Here is a 20,494-nt window from a genome sequence, read left to right on the forward strand (position 1 = left end):
CTGGTCCTAGCTAACAACTTACTCACCCCAATGACAAGTAGACGTCAGTGATGGTGACTTAAAGTTGACAGCCCTATTCCTCGAGAAAGACGTCATCCTGACTGAGTACTTTCAGCCAAGGACTGTCTAAAATCACACTTATATCAACTTCACTGCAAGGATGGTCCATGTTTTGCAAAGGCCCCGAGTATGGCTCCAACCAATAATTGGCCCTCCTTCCCTACTACAAATCCACCTCATCTACCTATCTTTTGGGCCGAAATTTTCCTGCCCCCTACATATCTCTGGACGCACAACGGCACCTGTATTCCGTGCATAAATCGGGTAGGCTCGCTCAGGCAGAATATTGCCTACTGTACTCAAAGTTCCTTATTAATATACTATATAGATAAACCCTTGACCTCGAACGACCGACGTCATTACCTATAGAATTTGAGCTGAGCCTGAGAAGCCGAGATAGAATCTAAGCTTATGACAATATTTTCGGGGTTGACTTGCTTGCTAATCGACCCCCCCCCCCCCCCCCCCCCCCGGGTCTGGATATCTAACTAAACGTCCAGCTGGCTAGATATATATCCGAGCCCTCAAATCTCCTCGATCCCGGTTGATCGGTGTCTTAGTGAGATGGAGTAAACACATATCTAAATGTCCTCGATTCTGCTTGTCCCGTTACTGCAAGTTCGTGAATTTAGACATCCCTATAAAGACCAATCCGCCCCCGATCACCCGGCTTACAATACCCGCGATCGGCCCCTACCTCGGCGCTCCGGGAGCTACAGGATCCGCCTCCCCCGAGTTGCCTGCATGGATATATGTGCTAGTCTGAAGTCATGTTCACTCGTACCTGCAGCCCTGCCTGCTAGAGCAATAGCCGAACGCCTGTGTGACCGTGGACGGCTGCACATTTCAACCACCACGGCGCAACATCACACCGTAGCCAACAACATGAACAAATCTAGAGCATGAATTGGACCAAAATTCGAGCATTCTGCACAGAAATTCATGCACTGTGTAACTAATAGGGAACGAGATCCCGCCCAAATTCTCGAATTCATGCAGCTAAAACCTTCTGATATACACGCAAGAAAAGAGAGAAAGGAAGAATGTAGTATCCTGCACGTGCACGGCATATATTGCGGTACCTTACCTACATGTACGTACTCTACCAATGTCAGATACTCCAACAATACCAACGCGGAGTAGGTCTGTAACTCCAACAGCCGTCAGATTGACACCTCAGCAACAACTAGCCCCCTCCCAATTAATCTTTTTTTCCGTTTCAAGGTTCAGCCTGGATCGAAGACCCTGCATACGAGCCTACCTGCCAGCTAGCTAGCCAGGGAATCTGCTCGACATACAGCGCGCCGTGTGATACCACGGCCCGGGTTTTTTTGGTGGTAAATAATAGACAAATTGATAATGCATTGTTCCTGTGACCCCCACTCTGCCCTATGTGTTGTGCGCATGTGGGTGGGGTTAGCTGCTGCGGGAGTGATATATGTATGGAAGTCAAGCCGTCACGATCGAAGAAGTGAATAGTCATTTGTAGTATGTAGTACTAACTACTCTACAGTGTGGTCATATATATAAGAGCTAATGTTATGTAAGACAAAGCATACATGAGGAAAGGAAGAAGAAGTAATTAATCCACACGAGGGCAGAGGAAAAGAAAAAGTAGGAAAAGGAAAAGGAAAAGGAAATAAAAGCCCCTCAAAACAAAGTATCGACTACAGAAGAAGAAATTACGAAGGAGGGGGGAAATGACGATTCACATATATATCGATCATATCGAGTACTCTTTGAAACGGCCAAGGAGAAGAACAAGAGTTGCTCTACTACAATACTGTAATAGCCCAGATCCAGATCTCTCCCAACACCAACATTGGCATGATATGATATGATAATGATATGTACCTAACTTTTTTCCCCAACGAAACAATCCTCTAGACTACTAGACTACATGTACAACTAACAGCATGAGTCACCATCATCTCCTTCCTTCGTACGTGCCTGCTAACCTTCTATCCTCAAGCGAAAGAAAAAAAAGAAGGAAAAAGGAAAAGGAAAAGATACAATTATAACAGCTTCCCTCCAAACTCGAAACCGCCACTTAATTACCCTACATCAATTAATTATACTGTTAGAGAGGGAGTGCTATAGACGACCTCTAGCCCTCCCAGCTCGATTGACGGTAGCCAGAGAAGACAATATACGAGTAGAAAAAGAATCGAGGCTAAGGAGAAGACGGAGAAAGTGGTTGGGGGTGCACCCAATGAATAGAATAGAAAGTGTGAAATATTAAAAGCTCCATCCATCTGCCCCGATCCCCGTGCACAAAAAAAGAAAAGGGGAGGAAAAGAAACCGTGGACATGGCCGTGGGTGGGCATGAGTAGCACAAGTACCGAAGAAACTTTATTGGCACGCCCTGGTTTTCTTTTTTTTTTCCCCGGCCGGAAGGGTATTGGGGAGAGGGGAAGGGAGGGGGGAGAAGGTGGGGTTAACAAAATGTCGATCGACCCGGTATTTATATCAACGAATATATGGGACCCATTTTCAGTTGTCTCTCTCTGCTGTTCTGATCTTTCATGCTACCCGACCTCGAAGGAAAGAAAAAACCTGTAGCTTTTGGAGGGGGGTTTTCCCAGTCGATCCAATTTGAACAACTAGCAAAGAGGAGAGCTAGGTAGGTAGGTAAGGTGTGAGAGAATGAAAGAGAGGATATAAAACGATATCGATAGAATGCCAGAGGTGAGAAGGAAAGAAAAGAAGAAGAAAGAATTAACATAAAAAAGAGGGTTCCAAGAAAGATGCACAAAAATCGGTTTTTTCCAGGAAGTCCACAACAAAATAGGTCCACAAATAAAGATATAGGGTGAATAAATAAACGAAGTAAAATAAAAAGTAAAAAAGCCTTTCTCAACACCGACAACTATGGATAAACCAACTAATAAAAAGTGCACCCAGTTTCAGAAATAAGGACAGCATGAGATAGAAAAAGTACGACACAAAAAAGAAAAACTCGAGGGAAAAAATCGCCGACCGCCCACAAACGTGTAAATCTCAAAAATTGTCCACCGAGCCCTATTCTCGGGCCCCATCAGATATGCCTTCCATTCATTTCTCTCTATAATCAAGATAAAACCCACCCCGCTCATAGGATAACACATGTACGGGGTTTGCGTGCTCGGCCCCTTCCATCTTTTCCTGGCTTGTCCTTTCCTGGCCCGCCGCCATCACTGGTACCCGGCCCTGTGTTCCTTCTGGCAGCAGCTTGCCGTTGTCGTCGTAAGATTCGCACAACATCATAGAACGCCCGCTCAACATTGACGCAGTTCTTCGCCGATGCCTCGACAAACTCACAGCCCAATTCCCTCGCTAAAGCGTGGCCTTCTTGCGTTGAAACTTCCCTCTCCGTCACTCGATCACTCTTGTTCCCAACCAGCATTATTGGGACAACATTGTTGACCGCGTAGCTTCCCGATAGCGCCGGAGAGTGAAGCGGGCTTCCTCCATATCCTGCCAGTGATGGTCCAGTGGATGAAGATTCTTTCACCCGCAATATCTGTCCGTGAAATCGCGGTATCCTGGTAAACGACGAACGGGACGAAATACTGTATACAAGAACAAAACCCTCCCCATCACGGATCCATTGATCTCGAAGTGCGGTATATTCCTCCTGCCCAGCTGTATCAAGGACTTCGAGCATGCAAGCAGTCCCGTCAATGACTACCTGTTTCCGGTATGAATCTTCGATTGTGGGGTCGTAGGTTTCGACGAAATGATTAAGACATAGCTAGACCAAGATAATTAGACGTTAGAGACCATTTCCCAACACTAACACCAAAAAAAAAAAGGAATGTTCTTCAAGAATCCGTAAAACTAACTTGAATCGTTAAGGCCGTTTTACCGACTCCTCCATCTCCGAGCACCACCAGCTTATACAGCGTCATCCGTGCTGCCGCCATTTCCTTCTATTGCGATTTGATTTTTTGGGAAGATGTAAATATTGTTTTATTGCTGAATAATCAAAAGGAGTTTGGTTGTATGTTGATTTAGTGTTAGAAATCCAATTATTCCTTTTTTCTTTCTGATCTCTTTTTAATTCGCAAGTGGTAGCGAGTGAAAAGGTACCTATATGAATATAAAGGTTTTTCGTGGCGATCGGGAAGTATCCGCTGCCGTTTTTTGGGCTGGCCTAACGACGTGGCAAGCGGCGGGATGAGCTTTTCTTAGGCGATGGCGACGACTTGAGCGAGCGAAGACCTAGTTGTTGGAACAGGGGGGTGGAGGCGAAGTTGGTTATGTAGGTAGGTATAAAGTAATAACTTGATTCCCGTAGCGGCTGAGCAGCTGACAGCACTGTGTTATGTTCTGTATGCCTGCCTGTCTGCCTGTCTGTGTCTCTGCCTGTCCAACGCACGAGGTAAGAGATGACAATATCGACGAAGTTCCTTGAAAAAGTTCCCTTCTACCTCAAAGATGTTAAAGCGTCAAGATGCGTTGTAGAGGATGTAATTCTTGGATCGCAGATGAGTTGTTCCGTTTCCGGCAGCAAGCGATCTCCACAACCCCTTTATAATGCCTTTCACTGAAACACGTCAGAAAACCGGCGAAATCCACAGAAACACGTGGATGGAGGATAAGTGATGCCGGGGAAGAGGAAAAAGAGGGGTGGGGGGGAGTGGGAGGTCACGAAGCACAAACCTCGAGTAGCCGGTAAGGCAGTTGTACAGAGACAGCAACGTAGGTGTAGGTAGATACGTTGTGCGAGATATGAATATCCCTATGTCCGATAATTTTTGCAAGGACGAGATGATAAGATGGAATAGAACCAGGTCCGGAATTCCGTGTTTCTCGGTAATCGGTTTTTTTTTCCTAGATGTCTTTTTAAAGGGAGAAGAAGGGGAAGAATTAGAACAAGTCGTTGAATTTCAGCCTCCTCTAACACGGCAAGATCTCTTGGTATTTTTTCCCCTTCTCTCTTGCCGAGGAAGTGGAGTAAGAGGAGTAGAAAGAAGACGGATGAGGAGGGAAGTCTTGACTTACTTTAGATAGAAGCAGTTGCGCCTACGCGCAGAGAGTTATCTAAATCGAATAGATAACCAGCGGGTGGTACTCAAGAGTTTAAAAGGACCCGGAGGAGCGAGCGAGAGCAGGAAAGCTGAGATAATGAACCTATCTGTCTGCTGCAGAAGTACGTTGGTTGGGTTGGGGGCTGAAGAGGTGATCTGAAAAGTAAACTGTGCATGTCTTACGTTAGGTCCAAGTCAACAAGTAAAAGACGGGAAGATCTCCTCCTCATCATCGAAACCTATCCCGCTAAAAAAAAAAAGAGAGCGCGAAAATAGCTTCCCATACATACATACAACGTGACTTATGACACGAAATATATCAATATCGGATGAAAAAGAAACCTTCGGTCAGTTTAAGACCGAAGGGAGTACGGGCAGGAACAAACCACTAAACATACAATTGTATCCCTTTAATACCTTCCCTTTGGCTATCTATCTTCAAGAGGCTTGAATTCTAAGACCTGTTGATCTAATCTGAGGATACTGTACGTATTAGAACAATTTCTCCTCCCAAATAGGTTGCAGTATATATGTATAGGTATGTAGATGAAAGTGGGAATTCGGAGGGTTCGAGTGATCGAGCCTGGTACGGATCCGTACTCTCTCAATATTCTAAAAACGTTTCCCGGGATGACGGTCTTTGGAGCGTTGACAGTACCACAGTTTGATGGTTTTCCTTTCCGGGATTGGTCCAATAAGGAATAATATGTAAGGACCTCTTTTCTTTATGGAAAAAAAAAAAAAAAAGAAGAAGAAGGCGTCCCTGACAGTTCAAACGAAGCCAGTATGTAGGTAAGCGATGAAGGAGGTTCGTTAGGGGGTGGTATGGGTATGGGTCTAGGTATGGGTACGGATATGGGGTATGTAGTTAGAGGTAGCGAGCGAACAAGCGGTGTGGTGGGCTCGCTCGTTCGTTCGCTTGCTCCAGCCGAGCCGCCTCAAATGAAATACAACTACAATGATTCTGTCCATCCGTTGGGACAGATACAAGTCTACATAAACCAACACTTTGCATTGGATATGGCGAGCGAACAATGTCCCGAACTAGCAAACTCTCTGTGCAGTGTGTACCCTACTTCACTGTCTGTACATACATGTATGTACTTTACGTACCCTACTCCATGGGGGGAATAGAGGGGAGGGGTCTGCTTCTGGTGTTCCACGGAGGTCCCGTTCGGACTTATGGTATGTTCTTCTGGATGTCCCTCAGAACGAACATCCATAAAAAAAACCGACATTTACCCAGTCAATATCTGGTACGCGGGTTCACCATATTACCCACGTAGATAATCCTTACCTCTCAACCCCTTCCTACCTAATAAGACACGCGGTCTACACGTGCATTACACAAATTTATAGTCTCCATAGTAGATTGGTCCCTGGTCTTGATTAAAGACTCCGAAGAGTTAATTCTACATACTATAGGCTCGTTCCCACCATCCTAGGTACTAGTTTTTTGGCGAGCCCGTGAAGAGGAGCGAATATCACGTGACAGCAAATCAAAGAACAGAAATGGGCACTGGGTCGAGGCTACATGTACATACTGTTGTAGCTCCCTACCTATACAAATGACGGAGTAGGGACTTTTGTATGGAGTGGCGCTGATCTGCCATACAAAATACTCATTTGCATTTTCTGGTTCTTTCCCCTACACGCGAGTATCTACTCGGAACATCCTAGGCCCGCTAAGAGGAAGATGCCTCATATTGCCCTGTTCTTTACACAAAGCTCTATCATATCAGCCTTAGCTTTGTTTGGAAGGGTGAGTGCAGCAGCAACAATTGGCTGGACGATAGGATCCTAAAAATCTGAAGAAAAAGCCACAAGGCGGCAAACGCCAAATGGCGAGCAGAGACGCCTACTTTCTCTACCAGGGTCAATTACCCCTCCGGCTAGGCCAAGGACGTTCGAGGATTTGCGAATTCGCAGAGGAAATAGAAAGAAAAACGATCGATAGAACATTTCGATCGACTGGGAATCCAGCAATAAATCTTTATATTTCCAAAATCCGATCTCGTGCTCTTTCCCGTTTAACTGAATCATGATAATATTATATCTTTATGGAAACCCAAAGCGAGGTGGACTTCTCCTAGGAAGGAGCTTTATTGCAACAGAGACAAGCATTTATAGCTGTATCTTTGCGATGCAAAGAAAATATTCCCAAAATCCCAGGAATGGGGGTGATCTTCACAACCAAAGTTGGAAAGTGGAGGTCAATCGGTTAGACCAATGTTAGAACAGCCAACACATCAATTCAGCCAAACGAGAACTCTCATACACATACTGCACATACTGTATGTAAGGTAGCATCCGTCGTGATGCCTTGATGTTGCTTCGGGTTGCCCACTCGTATTCTAGGCACTCTACATGGATCAATACGTCTATGGCTTTACCCTAACGAAGTCCAACGCTGATCCGCCTCTGAAGTGTGCGCAACCGGGGAAATTTTCGGACTAGTTGAGCCTCATGAATATCGCGAAGAGTCAAGACTGTTTGTGCTGGAAACAAAAATAACCCTCTCCCCCTTGCAGGATTGACAACGCAAAGCAGATGCCATCTAAGCACAGAGTAGGTACGGAGGGTCAAAGCTTTAAATTTGAAAGAAAGCCGATAATCGGGATTCTCGTTTCACCAGCTTGCACACACGGCCGGAGGCCAATAGCCGCCTTGGGCCGTTCATAACCTTCAGTTTTTTTTTTTGCCCAAAATTGAAACTATCCGGGAGAAGATTTTTCCCCTCTTATGGGTTCCCAACACACAGGCTTTGTGGCTTTACAGGGCAAACAAAACAGACATGACCCGGTGCTTCCTTTCCAAATAATCCTGACCATAGGAACAACCAACCATCTGTCTCACCCGGAACTTTTTTTTCTTTCTTTCTGGACGATCATAATCATCTGGATCATCTGTCAAGGGCGCTTATGTACGTACCTACAAGCAAATGGGCCCCAAGGTGGTCTGTGTTTGTGGTAGACGCAGCATATTGGCTATGTGTTAACCTCGCACCTCTACATATGCAAACATCTGCAAACGTAGGGGTAGTTGAGTGGTATGTTTCATAAACTCTGCAGTAAACTGCTTGACGGTGTTGCACTCCCCCGCATGCATGCGTAGTCACGTGCAGAATCATTAAATACATAGAGGCGCTGAGCTGGTGAGTTCGTTCACTTATCAACTGACGAATTGGGTGGTCAAGATACCAGCTCACCTAGACGGACTCGTCATGGTTTTTGATCTCAAGACCTTATCTTAATGAGACAGAAACAGGTTTTATATTAACGTTGAAGCGGGAAAGTTCCGGGCTTGATAACCGCCCTCTTCTTTAGCTCAGATAATAGGCCGATTCTACCACTGCATGAAACTTCTTTTGCGCAAGAACTCAAATTCACACCAGCCCCGGATATCTATACTATAGGTACATACATATGAGGCAATGAACTGGAGTGTACCCAGGTATATGTATCACGGCATCTTCAACAAGCACTCTAGAGTCATGTAGGTATATAAAGCATCCTCGAGTACCTACATGGATACGCGAATTCGACATGAACACCCCCAGCAGCGCGGCACGGCATGAAAATCAAGCCGAGTAAGCTTCAAAAAAATTAGGATGGTTGAAAGGCGATCCTGTGGGCCGATTTCCAGTAACTGTCCTGCTGATACACAAATCTATTGGTAAGGTGTATGTTTACACCAAACCAGAAGACGGGAAATTTGTGTTCAGGATTCAGACATATGTTTTTCTTTTTCATTATGATCACTCAGCCTTAAAAAAAAAACGACCGCCCCACGTGGGATTAGAGACGTGGGATACCGGGCAGTACGTACTACTGTACCAGTTCTACTCTAAAGTACCTACATACATACCACAAGTTGGCCGCAGCTCAGTAACCTTATCTGTCGTCAAGTCCCGTCCGACAACTGGCTAGGATTACTGATCATTTTTAGTTATTTCTTTGTCGGAAGATCAATCATTATTGACAACGCTCCCTGCTCCTTAAGAAGCCCCAAGGTAGTTATATAGGTTTAGTTTTTACTTCGTGTATCTAATACACGTACACGTCTCTTTCATAGAATCTAACGCAGCGTCTAACGCGTCTAAATCGCACGTCCTCCCAAGCAACCTAATTATAAGCTGCGCACAAGGTAGTTTGGAAAGCTTGAACTGTCCCCTGAGCTACGGAGCCCTAAACATCACGACCAGGGAAAATTTTCAGCACCCTGACTGCGACGAACTCTATGGTAAACACAGCTACCAGGCTCTCTAGGAAGTGGTCCGTGGGAGTGATTTTCAAGTACGAATTTCGGCGACCTTGCTCGGGCACCAACCGATACCGTGGTTCTTCCCCTCGCCCGCCCGTCCGCTCGCCCGGCACTGTCCAGAGACCATCTTCAATCATCATCATTATCATTGTTTAGTTGTTTAGTCATGGCTCTACATATGCCTTGGAATCAAGCAAAGTGACTTATGTTAATTAAGAAGGAACATACCGACATTGCCTAAGCATTTTTATTAGTAATTATTCTAGAAAAACACGGGGACCGCAGCAAGCCAGAAAAGAAAAAGAAAAGGTGAATACGCTTGAGCTTCCCCGGGAAGGTATAAAATTCCAATTGGAGTTCCCTCCCCTCCCCCCCCCCCCCCCCCCCCCCCCACGGGCTGCTGTGTCTGGTACAATAACGATATAGATCTTACGCGTTGTACCCGCGCAGGTAAATAGAGCACATATATTCAGCATCAACCTTTTTTTTTATTCGTATGTACAGCAAAAAAAAAAGCTAAGCATTCCCTTTGGGCCGCCCATCCCAGAAAAGAAGAAAAAAGTGAAGTAGTTGAATAGATGTGGGGCACTCCTTCCCTGGTCTCGGGGGACCGAGGCCAATTAAGAAGTCAAGCCCCGCCGATGTTTGATCTTCGACGGCTACATACAAATGGGTATCTCGCTAAGGCATGATTTAGGTCTCAGAAAAGGTTGCTGAATCAATATGCCGATCCACTTATCGGCATATCACGCCTATGTGAAGGTAGTGATTTCCGGCTCAGATATTGTAGGTACTCTAAAGGAAGGAGAGAAAGAGAGGACATCAAGTTCCAAAAATCGAGGACTGTGTACAGGCAGTTATCAGCGGATACGCATACATATTTGATGGTAATCATTCCGCAGGGTTCGGCTCAAAATCGATGAACTCCTGGTTGTAGGGTAGGTGATTTATAGTCGGTGATGATGTTCACACGGACCGCGAAGCTTTCGAAGCTCAAATAAAAAGTTAGTAATCAAAACGCTAGCCAATTATTAGACCAATTAGGAAGTTGGGGAATTCATTTGTGTTGACACTAGGTGTGATTTCATATCCGGGCCCAGCCATCAATCCACGCAATTAAAGCGAACTCCTGCCCTCGGGATTCACAGGAGATCCCGAGCCATGGGATATCACAAAGTGCACAAGCAAAGAGAGAAAAAAGAAAGAAAATACCGGTTAGATACAAAGTGGTCATGGCGAGGATATTTCGTCGAAAACCCCGTTTCGTAGTCACAGTCATTGATGTCTCCATCTCTGGTCATTTGTGCACCCAACCCTCTCACGGCGCAGAGGATTGTATCCGATACTTCGGAGTACATGCCTGTACGCCTTCCTCCTACAGTCCTCCGTTGCACAAGAAGGGCCCGATATATCGCACAAGATATACTATATTACCAAGTCGTCAACATGATATGTCGGCAATTGGGTCTGACGCACTTCAGGCACATCCTCGCCCAATCTCTCGCCTCCTATCGGAGCCAGCTTATGGCAGTCTGGCCATCGGCTATTGGTTCTTTCTAAAGACCACTCGGTCTCTCAGATTGGGTGTACGTATCTGGTCAAAGCTCAGCCTGAACATGATATATCACCAATCGGCCGGCTGACACAATTATTTCACATTCGATCGCCTCCCGTAAGGAAAAAGAAAAAAGGGATTCTTGTCTGCAAAATTTGCGAGTTCGGGTTCTTTTTGATTAGATACAGTATAATTGGAAAATTTGCTCTTCTTTGATTTCCGGTTGGCTTGATGTGCAGATATGGGATACTCGCGTGGATGTCAAGGGGGAGATCGACGATGCACCGTGCAGCGAGCAAGCGATCCGCAAGGGCTGAGGTGTATTAAGCTCTACCTATCATTGATAGCTTGAAGGATATATCATATATGGTTGAGTATGGAAACCAATAAGAATACATACGCCGAATATTAACGCACTAGGGACAGACCCGTATGCCAATACTCGCTACGAGCAAAATTGGACCTAACTTGACCAGATATATACATTTGATCAGGAATGTATGTGCAGCGGCGTTTCTCGGAGGCACATAGGGGTTATCTACAGGTGGACTCTAGCTCAGCAAGCTGGCTTAAAAGCCTAAGGACAACCAATTAGCATATGAATGACAAAAATAGGTTACTTAAGGCCAAGTGGCGTTATATTTAAAGCTCCGTATTCTTGTCAGATTAGCTCTCGAACTTCATGGTGTGCAATTGCGCAACCAACTGATGTCAATTGAATTTATTCAGACTTCTTGTAACCTTCTAGATGGTACCTGCCGGGCATGGCCATACAAAAGGTTACACTAATAGTGAAGATAAACCATAGTTGTGGGTTTCTGCCAGCAGGTAATTAAGAAGGGCAGCAGAAGCCGTTCTAGTATCCATCATGCAGGAATTAAGAATAAGGGGATAAAGTTTGAATATAGGCCTGTTTTACCTTGTTTTTTGTTTGCATGAGCTGAGGACTGGTCAATTCCATTCAGGTGATCGAACCTTATATTCGGATCTAGATTTGAAGCAACACAATTATACTGTGTCGGCGGAGCGAAAGAAGATGCAGGTTGAAGCCACTTTGTGTGCGGCTCTGATTAAATAACCCCCTGTCTTGGCACAAACCCTAATTATTACTAATCTTTCGAATTCCCCGCACATAATAAACTTCCGTCTTTCATTTATATTTATTACCATCACCAGTTATTACCTTCATATCAGCTTCTATCATCGGTTTTGGAAAACTTATTTCATAATGGCTTCAGTTAGTGTTTGATTGATGATATATCCTAGTGCTTGTGGAACTATCTAACATTCTTTGTGCGCTGCATATAGCTCATTGAACTCGAGCATCAGGAGCAGGAACTTCAGTTTTCTACTTTTAACTCTGATGTCGCTTGGGACCTCGGTGTTATCTGTCGTGGATTAGCACAGAAGCATCAGAAGCCTGTCGTCATTCACATAGCTTCGTCGAACTCGGGCCAGCTCCTTTTCCACGCATGCTCCCGCCCGGGAACAACCCCAGACAACGCTTTCTGGGTTAAACGGAAGCAAGCCACAGTATTCCGTTTTGGGTGTTCATCATACTACATGAAGAAAAAGATGGACTCATCCCTAGTGGCGTTCGAAACAAAATATGCATTGAGTGAGGGGGATTATGCTGCAAATGGCGGGGGGTTCCCAATTAGAGTCAAGGGCGTTGAGGGCACTGTTGCGGTGGTTGTTATCAGTGGATTATCTCAGGAAGAGGACCATGAGCTTGCTGTAGAGGGAATACGTCAATATCTACAGGGGACGAAGGGATAGGTATCAGTATATTTCTGAACTGAAAGGCATGTGCAATTGAAATCTCTCCACGTCTAGCGGCTATTAATGTAATAGTCTGATTTAAAACTTAGCAAAAAAATGTTGCCTCTACTTGTATGCAGACTTGAGAAGTATGATATTTCATATTTTTCTTGCAATTGGCTATGAAGTATGTAATTAGTACCTTAGTACCACTGCATGTACCTACATTTACATCAATGCCACGAGGTCCAATAGGAACTTTTTTACTCTGATCCAACCAGAGGACTGCAACAAAGTGCATACTCGAGTACTCTAGGACTTAGGTAAGACATACATATATTTGGCATTGGCTTTTTCTTAGTCATCTAAGAGGATGCCCAGAGCAAACAAGCACATATAGTTATGGCGAGACCGAGGTCCATCCTGTCAGCCCTTTCTTAATCACCCACAAACGTATTACGCATGCGGCTGGTGAAATAATCGTAACAGATGGCTAAGGAAAGCTAAAAAGGCAGATACAAGTATACAAGAAGTATTGCAATTAATAACTCAAATATTAAACTGAAGTCATCTTATTCAACCTTTCTCATATATACACGAATGACTCATATTCATTATCCTGCTCCGAGTTGGGCAAGTCCGTTAATTTTTTATCTTCAGAAATGAAGTCGTTAGAAATACTGGTCATCGTAACATGAATTTTAAATGTCCTGTAAAAAGGTTTCTTTGATGCAGTAAAAAGCCAAAATGACCGGATTGGGGTTCACAATATTTGCCCACGCCAAAACTGATTCAAGTTTGTAACTTTTCTTTGTTCCCCCTCGATCCAGCCAAAACGAGTTTTGAAATACCGAGGTGCGTCATCATATATGTTTCGAGTTTTTTCATTATTCGGACGGCGCGCGGCGGCGGTATTTCTATCGTTTTGGTCCCCCAGATCCACCTACTTAGAATAACATTGCAATACCCCCCCCCCCCATCTCACCCCCATCTCACCCCCACACTCGCTTTTATTCCCCTTTTGAAAATATCGATTACCATCTCATTTACAACTATCCACCAACAACTCATCATGAAGAGAACAATTCTCCTCCTCGTTACCTACATCCACTACAGCACCGCAAGCCCGTCGTTCCAGTTCGGGCCCATGGCCGCAGCACCAGCCCTAGGGAAAGGACGGATGCATGATCTGATAGGAAGACAAGCACAGGCTTCATGTATCTTTGGAGTTCCCTGTGGCGCTGGATGTGCAACGCAGGGTCCCTGTTGTGATAATGACTTGGGAGGTATGTGCATGTGTGATTGAGCTGTATATATATTCCCTCGTTCGTAGGCTACTAGCTAACAGCATTTCTTAATCATACAGTTTCCTGCCGTATGGACGAAGTCTGTGTGTCTATAAACAACAATCCCGCATGTTGTCCACAAGGGTATAGATATAAAAACGTCGTTACGTTAATCACTTGTATAAGGCTAACCAAACCACCCCCCTCATTCCAGAAGCACATGCAACAGGGTAGCGAGCTGTCTCGACGCCGACAACCCCGTCTGCAGCAGCGGGAATAGTGGTGGTAGTTTCTGCTGGTATGTTTTTTCTTCACATCTTGATTTGGTAAAAACATGTGAGAAATATCATTGACCCCACAGCTAGTGATTCGTCGGCACCTTTCTGCAACACGTCCGGCGAGCTACAGTTGTGCCAGGCAACGGCTTCGTTTGCGACGACAACGGTTACGGGTATTGTGACGGCGACGGTGGTGGCAGCGGTGCAGACGGTGTTTAGAAATACAACGTCCACAGTATCGACAACTTCAAGAACTGTCCTCCCGTCTAGTATGACAATTAATTTCTAACCCACATATCTGTGAAGCTATAGCTAATAACCGATAACCGCGCTTCTTAGGCACTCTTCCTACGCGCTCCTCACCTTCATTAGCAAGAACCTCGGCCATCTCAAGCACCACATCCTCAAGAGTGCAGACTGTAAGTGCTCCCACCTTCAAGAATTATGTTATCCACCATCTCGACAACGTCTTTTCTAATAAGATGTTTATAGATAATTCCAACGACGCGAACAAATACAACCAGAAGCACCAGTGCCACCTCCATTGTGATTGCCACCACCCCTCCGCCAGCAGAATTCACGGGGGGATCCTCTCCTATTCGTGGCGGGTTTGGTCAGCTTGGGATTGTAGTTTTCACGTTTGCATTGGTTGTTCTGTTTTAGGGAGACGTTCATCTACTTTATTGTTTTTTTTTCTCTTGCGTTTTTGTTTCTATGTGGCCGATACATAATTGGTAATAGAGTATTGGACGTATGATGCGGCGTGAGTCTGGATGGGGTAATGGCACATTTGTAAACGAAAAGATATAAAACACACTCTCAATTAAGTAGTCTCCAACAGCAAGAACTTTCCTCTCGTATTTTTGTCAAATACAAAGCAAATCCGAAGAAACCGGCGTGCGGATCATATCATAGAAACGTAAACTCATAAGACTCAAACCTCGCCATCTTCTTCCCCTTTTGGGCCTGTACCTTGCGCATGTAATCTCCTCCCTTGCCTAGCAGCATGTTAATTAGTATGGGGTTATAGTTCTGATTACTTAATTTGGATCGTCGATCGACATGCGTCTTGACGAATTAAACAATAACGCCCGCAAAAGCTTTGAAGAAAAAACGTACAGACGATTTTCTCGCAGTGGGAATTGGTCTTCAGTTGCAGGTGGATGGGGATGCCATCACCGCAGGTGACGCAGAACTTGCGAGTGAAGAGGGGGCGCGAAGGAATACAGCCCATGGTTGGCAGTTGGCGGTCTGGTCTGTGAGATGTAGATAGATGAATGAGTGTTTTATTGGCGAGGCCGGGGGGGGCTGGGTCGTGTATTTATCAGACCTTTTTTATGATCTAGAGGATGGCAGGAGGACGTTGGATCTGTGTATAGCGAAGCTTAAGTGATGCTCATGTAGTGTGGTCGACGAGGGCATACAATGACAGCTGTAGGTACTGTAGTCTAACAGGACAAGGTGCCTGAGAACGCTACATCATACCTGTCCCTATCTCGAGGCCACTCTCAAACCTCTCCTCGAGCCCCCTCGTTGACCACACCAGCCCGGCCCTGGCCTGCCGCTGCCGCTGGATCGTACAGTGAGCGGCATTATGTACTTATGTAGTTATGTTATAAAGACCGATATCGGAGAGATTGCTCTTTCGAAAGAGTTCTGTATGTTGTATTTACTCCAAGGCTTATCAAAATCACAGTAGACCGATCCAGCTTCTACCTCGGCCCAGAAACTAATTGAGTTTACAGCTCGAGTGATATCTCATGACGTCAATTTAAGAACATAGAGAGTAGTTTGTTACCTATGGCTGGCACACTATATCTGCATTCTCTGTGTATATGCGCACGGTATGAATTTTTGGCAAGCTTTATATAATAAACCTCGCTCTCTTTCTGGGCTTTATTTCCATTGTATGGCCCTAGTATAATTTGCCCGCCATATGAGCTCACAACGGGCTGTTAATACGATTAGGGTTACAGCAGATATTAATAATGGCACATCATCACAGCACACACGCATCAACACAGAAGCGGTGGGGTTTTAATGCTATTATCACTGATAGGTGTCCTGTACGAATAAATCACGCCCGGTTCTATATATGCTTTACTTAAAACGTTTCAAAATATGAGAGGTTCATCGAACTTAGTTTCTAGCATGTAGTATCTTGAGGTCTTATCCCCGTCATATACATTTTATTTGCTTGCTACTTTGATTCGTTCTATATATCATATATTGTCTAGTAACAAACCATCTTCAGTTAATCGTAGTGGTTGGCGAAACCGGGAGATATTTGTCACCTCATTCATTTATTCTGAGCCCGTGATACTCACTAGCCCGGTACTAGAACGTCTATGTTTGATGCTATCGCCTCTTGTATATTATTGGTAGCAAGCAGTGCATACTCCGCGATAGGAATCAGATTATAGAAGTAGACGGACGGATGCTATAGAAACTAGGGGGTTGAGACCGGGAGGGAGAAGCAGTTATTAGTAAGAGAAGCGATTGAGACTGCTGAAACCAATTTTCGCATTCTAGGGCATCTCCCTGCGTACAGCTTCTGCGTCATTGGTATTAAGGGGAACGCTTATTGTTCCTGTAGTCGATCCTTCAAAGCCAAGAACTCAAATTGAAATTTAGATTTCCTCTAGTAGATCACCGCCTCGCCCTCCCGTGGTACAAATCTAAAGCCAACGAGGTTTAAAACACCCCTGAACAACATATTAGCCAACAGACCTGATCAACTCCGCACGCCATGCACAATCCCCATAATACGGAATAGGTCTCCGGCATCAGGCATCGGTGTAAGTGTGATAGTAGCGGGTCGTTTTGTCCTGTGATATCTCTGAGATATCCTCTCGGTGTGCTATTGGCGGCAATGTCAATATGATGTATCATCGACCCAGCGCCTTTCTATGCCTACAACTGCAGAAAAGTCCTCCTTCTCTAATTTTGACATACCAAAGCTCAAGATCCCCGGATTATGTGAACTGTATGCGCGTAAATACAAATGCGTGGCTACAAAGTGACACGCGGGATCCGCGCATACCAAACAATATGCATACTGATCGTTGACCCCCCCCGATAACGAAGATTCTGCACAATTCTCACCACGCACCTAGCCGCTGCATAAGTGCTACAAAGCCTCCATCTTGACAGTTATCTGGAGTTCAGTGGCCTGGATGAATGATGCATGTCGATTGGCTCATTAGTTGTAACTGCACTTACTGTGCCTACATCATGCACAAGCGCGGACTCATCCCTCGAGTCACTGTTAATATCAACCATACAACCGGATCCCTTCCAAAAATCATCTCGCGATAACGAGTCATCCTAATGCGGGGCTTTTGTGGGGGAAACTATGGAGGTGAGAATCCGATTGGACAGGTGTAACGAGTGAGAATCCATGTCTGTAACCGGAAACATACCGAAACGCGGGGGTGTCAGAAATGCGGAGGTTTATGTGATCGATAGGCTCAGAATAAACAAGATGACTTGTAAAAACTATGTTTATCCTCACAGATTGATGGTCCCTTCTTTCCTCCGGTCCCCTCACTAAGGCGAAGCACTTGCGTGTTCCCCTCCGCCTAGCCTGCGATGGTCATCGGCATCGACAGCATGTGATCTACCCCTCCGGCTCCGACAAATAATTACATTCGTATCCGACCCAAGCCCAAGGTTTTAGGTTTGGCTGTATGTCCGTGATCGATAATCGCTCACCGCTAGGTAGGTAGCCAAGGTCCGTGTAGTGGTGAAGCTTCGCCCGAGCCTCTAATCATGCCATATGCGTGCCCTGGGTTTTCTTTTTCAGGCCCCTTCATACATGACCATTTCAACTAGTGCTTATGTATTTCTGGGGCTAACTAGTGAAAGTAGCCAACCAATGATCTCAGCTGCCCAGGGAGATCTTCCTGGGCGAAACGAGGTGGCGTAGATAATGCAGTCCAAGTGGGAACAAGTGCGCGGTCATGAGAGCTTGCACGATGCTTCATGCTTCATGTCATATCACTCGCCTAGCAACAGCGATGGGAGAAGCACACAGTCCCTTAATTTCCACTCGTTCATATGAGTGTTGATCCTTTCTGAAGAGGTGTGCGCAGTGCCACATTTCAATATCAAGGTTCTTCGCGACCGAACCGGTTCGGTATCCTGTTCTGCCCGTTGTTTGCATGTTCCACGGGTATCGTATCGTATCATGTCTAAGTATCCCGACCGAACGACTTCTCGAACAAGACCACAAACCAACTTAATCCTAGAGTCGTGATCATAATAAAAGCGCCACTCCGGATCTTAGCCGTGGCTAGCCAAAGATCTACAAGGTTCACCGATTAACAGCACCCCTGGCCTCCGCAATTCTCAGGTCCTAGTCCTAGTATCCAATAACAATACCTAGTAGGTACATATACGACCGTATATACAGAACGATATCGATACCTGTAAGTCTAGTTGTTGATTCCTTTCAATCGGAAATTGCGCATCTCGATATAGCACAAGACATCACCACAGGCCAGCCGTTTGAACGGCCACGTGCATGCAGCGCAGTCGTATGATGTTTTTACCATCATGGGGGAAGGGGGGTTGCCATACTATACGGTTTAGATAAAAGTACGTCACTCGCAGATAATACTTCGGCTCCAAATCACCGGCCGTCGCGAGGCGGGTAGCCAGATCTTTGGTATCGCTGTATGCAGTGCGGGTTGTGTGTGTGTGAGCACAAATGCGGCCTAACTCCCTTCTTCAATGTTTATTAAAGTTGTTGTCCTGACATGAAACGGGCAAAATTCCAAAATTCTGCTGCGTACAGCGGCGGCGGTGAAACGGTGGAAACGGTGGGACAATATTCTTTCCTTTTCCTAATATTTAAGCGGCAGGTACCACTAATATGCACATCTACTCCTATTTGTGCATGTGTGACACTTTAGAAGTAAGGATTTATATTTATATATGATCTTGTTATAGGTGTACGTAAGTAATGCCATTATTTCTTCTTGTTGAGTGTGACTGAGTAAATATTAGTGTTTCATGTTTCAACGATGTTTGGTGGAATTGACGTCCTCCATTAAGTACTGTAGGTATTTATTCATCCACGAAGATTAATGTCGGAGGTGACTTCCTCTCCATAAGGAAGTTCAGGCAAAAAAAGCGACCTTTCTTTCCTCGGGAAGCTTATCGTGACTACCTAAGCGAGCAGCAGGTCCGGGCTGCAGGGCAGGGTGTGGTGGATACCGGTCGTCCTTGTCCTTGTCCTTGTCCTTGTCCTTGTCCTTGTCCAGGGAGCCCTAGTTCATGCTGTTATCTATTCCAACTGCATCTACCGCGAGCTGCCCTATCCCCCTATGAAGGTTCTTGGGGGTAATAATTCTCCGAGATGCAGGAGGGGCCATATATGGGCATGTATATTAACTGTGATACTCGGGACTCGAGTAGTACCTGAAGATGTAAATGTGTTAAATTTAGTTATGTGTGTACCGACCACGATTAGAGTTGGCGTTCGTTATGAAAAGTTATTTATCGCGGCTTCATGTAGTTTTGTTTCGGCCTGCCATCACTCCAGTATGTTGATTGGGTGGACGGTTCGGCCAAACTACTTATATTATGTAGCCACCGTACAACTAACACAAACGGCACTTGGGTTTTCACTTCTTTTTCCCACTCTGTCTCGTTTCGTTTCATTCTATCATCGGTCATCGGTCATCAGGGGGGGCAGAACTACATACCACCAATTTAACTAGAGTAGTTAACCTATCAATTGGGCGAGATGAGATGATGAACCATCAAATTTCGAACGGGTTATTTCCGACTCGTCCGTCCGTGTGGCCATAGTGTGTGCCGCCGTTTTTTTTTTGTTTCCTATTCGATGTTTCCTTCTGTTGGTTGAGTTGGTGGGTGCTACAGGGTTCTGGGATGAAAAGAGGAAGATGAGGCCAGGCAAGATGGGATTGGGAGAACGCACGGACACATAGCCGAGACTTGGGGGTGGGTTTTGCCTTGGGTTGTTTCTTTTTTTTCTCTCCGCCAAGGCTGCAGGACGCGGAGTCACGTTATCTCCGCATTTATTTGATGTCCTTTGATAACTTCCACGTCGTCCCCCTGTGCTGGACAGGCGCAAATATTGCGTGCGTGCGTGCGTGAGTTAAACTAAAGAAGAGTAGACTGTCTCGAGAGTAGAGTAGTTATCTCATGATGTGCCGAGGTTGATTACTGTTCATGTCAATAGAGTTGGAGATTGGATCCATGGAGTCTTGGGGTTCCCGAGAGTTGGAACTCAAGAACTCATCCATTAT

General features: G+C 45.3%; 4 protein-coding genes across 4 annotated transcripts; 2 read left to right on the forward strand and 2 right to left on the reverse strand.

The window, feature by feature from the left end:
• Positions 1-3,061: 3,061 nt before the first annotated feature.
• LAJ45_02493 (uncharacterized protein) lies at positions 3,062-3,966 on the reverse strand (the record flags this gene model as incomplete). The annotated part of the gene is made up of 4 exons (XM_046112084.1): positions 3,062-3,082; positions 3,148-3,192; positions 3,300-3,794; positions 3,886-3,966. The coding sequence occupies 4 exons, from the start codon at positions 3,964-3,966 to the stop codon at positions 3,062-3,064; spliced, it is 642 nt and encodes a 213-aa protein (XP_045974984.1).
• Positions 3,967-4,365: 399 nt separating this feature from the next.
• LAJ45_02494 (uncharacterized protein) lies at positions 4,366-6,296 on the reverse strand (the record flags this gene model as incomplete). Its single annotated transcript, XM_046112085.1, has 7 exons — positions 4,366-4,408; positions 4,474-4,518; positions 4,706-4,884; positions 5,048-5,068; positions 5,200-5,241; positions 5,472-5,481; positions 6,187-6,296. 7 exons carry the CDS (start codon positions 6,294-6,296, stop codon positions 4,366-4,368), a joined length of 450 nt encoding a protein of 149 aa, XP_045974985.1.
• Positions 6,297-12,119: 5,823 nt separating this feature from the next.
• LAJ45_02495 (uncharacterized protein) lies at positions 12,120-12,670 on the forward strand (the record flags this gene model as incomplete). Its single annotated transcript, XM_046112086.1, has 2 exons — positions 12,120-12,128; positions 12,200-12,670. The coding sequence occupies 2 exons, from the start codon at positions 12,120-12,122 to the stop codon at positions 12,668-12,670; spliced, it is 480 nt and encodes a 159-aa protein (XP_045974986.1).
• Positions 12,671-13,724: 1,054 nt separating this feature from the next.
• On the forward strand, positions 13,725-14,879 carry LAJ45_02496 (uncharacterized protein; the record flags this gene model as incomplete). The annotated part of the gene is made up of 6 exons (XM_046112087.1): positions 13,725-13,938; positions 14,019-14,082; positions 14,153-14,236; positions 14,304-14,485; positions 14,556-14,635; positions 14,709-14,879. 6 exons carry the CDS (start codon positions 13,725-13,727, stop codon positions 14,877-14,879), a joined length of 795 nt encoding a protein of 264 aa, XP_045974987.1.
• Positions 14,880-20,494: the final 5,615 nt, after the last annotated feature.

The sequence above is a fragment of the Morchella importuna genome (genome assembly GCF_003444635.1).
Source record: "Morchella importuna strain M04M26 chromosome Unknown Morimp01GS004, whole genome shotgun sequence".
Lineage (NCBI taxonomy): Eukaryota > Fungi > Ascomycota > Pezizomycetes > Pezizales > Morchellaceae > Morchella > Morchella importuna.